This window comes from Triticum dicoccoides, chromosome 6B (assembly GCF_002162155.2).
Source record: "Triticum dicoccoides isolate Atlit2015 ecotype Zavitan chromosome 6B, WEW_v2.0, whole genome shotgun sequence".
Taxonomy (NCBI): Eukaryota; Viridiplantae; Streptophyta; class Magnoliopsida; order Poales; family Poaceae; genus Triticum; species Triticum dicoccoides.
The window spans coordinates 436,334,250-436,337,825 of record NC_041391.1 but is presented as its reverse complement, the minus strand read 5'-3'; the positions used below and the strand labels follow the sequence as shown (position 1 = coordinate 436,337,825).

The 3,576-nt window shown below is 42.2% G+C and overlaps 1 protein-coding gene across 1 annotated transcript in view; it reads left to right on the top strand.

Moving 5' to 3' along the window:
* The window catches only part of LOC119325939 (4-hydroxy-3-methylbut-2-en-1-yl diphosphate synthase (ferredoxin), chloroplastic), a 7,396-nt gene extending 3,820 nt beyond the window's left edge, over positions 1-3,576 (top strand). The window contains exons 14-20 of the mRNA XM_037599660.1: positions 71-215; positions 308-449; positions 801-878; positions 956-1,115; positions 2,509-2,607; positions 2,689-2,793; positions 2,985-3,576. Of these exons, the coding sequence (XP_037455557.1) occupies positions 71-215; positions 308-449; positions 801-878; positions 956-1,115; positions 2,509-2,607; positions 2,689-2,793; positions 2,985-3,086 (831 nt within the window). The 3' untranslated portion in view covers positions 3,087-3,576. The remainder of the gene's footprint in view (positions 1-70; positions 216-307; positions 450-800; positions 879-955; positions 1,116-2,508; positions 2,608-2,688; positions 2,794-2,984) is intronic.

The following is a 3,576-nucleotide window of genomic DNA, read 5'->3' as shown; positions in this document are numbered from 1 at the left end:
ACAGGCATTTGTCTATTATGCTCTATTCCTTTATGAAAGATTGGCAGCTATAATTTGTATTTCTGTACAGAGACTTGCACTCAAAAGATTAGTTGACATCAGCATGGGCGTGTTGACTCCCTTATCAGAGCAATTGACAAAGCCACTCCCACATGCAATTGTGCTTGTCACCCTTGATGAACTATCAAGTGATGCAAACAAGCTTTTGCCAGAAGGTAGCAAATTGTTTCCGACTTATCTAAATTTCAAATTCTGTGTGTAAAGATATAGATTTGCCTGCTATATGACTTACTCTTTTTTATTGTAGGCACTAGATTTGCTGTCACTCTTCGTGGAGATGAATCATATGAGCAGCTAGATGTTCTTAAGAGTGTTGATAATATAACGATGTTGTTACATAACGTTCCATATGGTGAAGAGAAGACTGGTAGAGTACATGCTGCTAGGAGGTATGTGCACACAGTGGGCAAATTGGAAAGCTCTGTTCAGTATTCACTGCAGTATGTTCCACATAATGAAATGTTGATATGGTGAACTAAATGGTCAAGTATAAACTACTCCCTCCGTTCCAAAATGTAAGACCTTTTTTGACACTATGATAGTGTCAAAAATGGTCTTACATTTTGGGACGGAGGGAGTATGATTTAAGCAAGAAAAAGTCTTTGACTCTATAGAAGACCATCAGTTGTGAAACAATTAATGTTTTTTAAGGATTATACTTAACAGATCATAATAAACGCTATGGTGCTTCTGATTTGTTGTGCCTACCTAACACATATAGTTTTGTTCTTGTTTTACAGGCTGTTTGAGTACTTAGAGACCAATGGTTTGAACTTCCCTGTGATCCATCACATTGATTTCCCTAAAAGCATCGATAGGTGACTCTCAAATATTCTTCCCATTGGAATTCCTGAGTGTTTGTTATGTTGTACTTACACTATTCAAATAAATGCAGAGATGGTCTTGTTATTGGTGCTGGGAGCAATGTTGGTGCTCTTCTAGTTGATGGTCTGGGTGATGGTGTACTTCTTGAAGCTGCTAACCAGGAGTTTGAATTCTTGAGGGATACATCCTTCAACTTGCTACAGGGTTGCCGGATGCGCAACACAAAAACTGTACGTTCATGCATTGTTTTCTTAATGAGTTAATTACACAAAACCACAACTTCAGGATAACTTATAACACTTTACCACAACATTTGAGTTTTTTAACACAAAACCACAACTTCGCGGCAACTTATAACACTTTACCACAACTTCTGAGTTTTTTAACACAAAACCACAACTGCTGGACTAATTCTCAACATTGAGCCCAAATCTATCAGTCAACTTCTTTTAACACCCAATCTGAATGATTGGGCCCACATGTCAGTCTCTAGGTGACAAGTTCCCTCCTACGTGGCGCTGACTGAATTTGTGTAACATAGCAGTGTGCATACAACATCGTCGTCTACTCGACGATGCGTTCACCCGTAGCTTCTACGCCATCTACACCTAAAAAGAAAAAATCCACTGTCTTCACCTTCTTCATCTGGCGCACTCCGCCCAACCATGTTGTCGTCTGGACAGTCGCAGCTAGCACATGCACTATATCGCGTTGTGCATAAACAAGGCTACTGCCTTGTGCTCCACAGTCCTAGAGACACGCTCGTCCTCCCCAGGACCTCTCTGTCTAGTTCGCGCGCCCCGCCCGACCATGCCATAGCCTGGACGGGCGCTGCCAGCACATCCTTGCTGCCACATTGTGCACAATCAGGGCTGCCACATCGTGCTTCATGCCCACTTCAACGTGCTCGTCCTCACTGATTACGACGTCGAGATCATTTGGAACTCCGTCGCCAACGACGGTGACATGCGGGCGCGGCTTTGCGGCACTAGGAACCTCGCCATCGAGGACGCTCGGAGTGATCATCATGTGGCAGAATTTTGACCGCCCCAACAACACCCAGCTCCCTGCTCAATGCGTCAATGGAGTTCATAGGGCCGGTACGGGATGGCAAGAGGAGGAAATGGTAGGCCACATAGGAGATGCACACATGCCACCATTTTCCTGCTTAGGTCCTAACATGTGGGCCCAATCAATCAGATTGTCTATTAAAAGAAGTTGAATGATAGATTTGGGCTCAATGTTGAGAATTAGTTCAGAAGTTGTGGTTTTGTGTTAAAAAAACTCAAAAGTTGTGGTAAAGTGTTATAAGTTGACCTGAAGTTGTGGTTTTTTGTTAAAAAACTCAAAAGTTGTGGTAAAGTGTTATAAGTTTCCCTGAAGTTGTGGTTTTGTGTAATTAACTCTTTCTTAATAGATAGGGCATGCTCTGTCTCTAGATCCCCTAAGTGAGATCCATCTCCAGTTGAACTGTTTTTGCTTCACACTCTCCCTGTCACAATGAAAATTTGAGAATAACCTCCCCATAGCAGCCAAACAGGGGGGGGGGGGGATGATTGGTTATTGTATCTTCAGAAAAAAATAATCATTGGAGCCATTTCTGACTGTTAACGAATTCTGCAGGAATATGTCTCTTGTCCTTCTTGTGGGCGAACGCTCTTCGACCTCCAAGAAATCAGTGCTCAGATTAGAGAGAAGACCTCTCATCTGCCTGGCGTCTCTGTAATCTATCGAACACTTGATTGTTTCCATTCATTTTATGTAAAACATTGGCCTGATTCACTATATTTGTGTTTGTGGCAGATTGCTATTATGGGTTGCATTGTTAATGGGCCAGGCGAGATGGCTGATGCCGACTTTGGATACGTTGGAGGTGCCCCTGGAAAGATCGACCTTTATGTTGGGAAGGTAACAGTCCAACACGTTCATATTGAATCATACCAGATGGATATTTTGCTACAATTCTGATAAATTCAAATTTGTTCATGAATCTGTTGAGCACACCTTTTAATTGTGCGGAGATGGCGTGAATAAATATATGAAACCAGTCTTACTGCCATCATTTCCTTCCATTGACACCATTTATCTTTTTGCTGTAGACTGTTGTGCAACGGGGAATTGCAATGGAGGGTGCCACTGAAGCCTTGATTCAGCTTATCAAGGACCATGGCCGTTGGGTGGATCCTCCTACTGAGGAGTAGGCTCTGGCTGTTTCCGGTAGTTCATGTGTAGCCCGTAAACGATCCGCTAGCGGAAAATTCAGTGTATCAACAGACCAGAGGATATCCCAGCACATATTATATCAGTTGGGAAATAAAATAGAAACAATGTCGGCTGCAATTCTGCGACATCCTGATGAAGCATAAGCAGCATAGAAGCTTCTTGAAATCACATCACGGTATATCCTAAGCATGTAGGAGTACATTTGTAAATGACATGCAGAAAATCAAAGTAGTTTACCTGTATCTAGAACTAGATGATACCCCGCGCGTTGCTGCTACAGTGTATTCACAAAGGACATCCCAACACATGTTGTATATCAATTGGGAAACAAAGTAGAAACAGGGCTGGGCACGATTCTGCGACATCTTGATGAAGCATAAGCAGCTTAGAAGCTTCTTGAAATCATGTCGCTATATATCTTAAAGAAGGTTATGCTATTATGCAAGTACATAAATTCTTATTTGTATA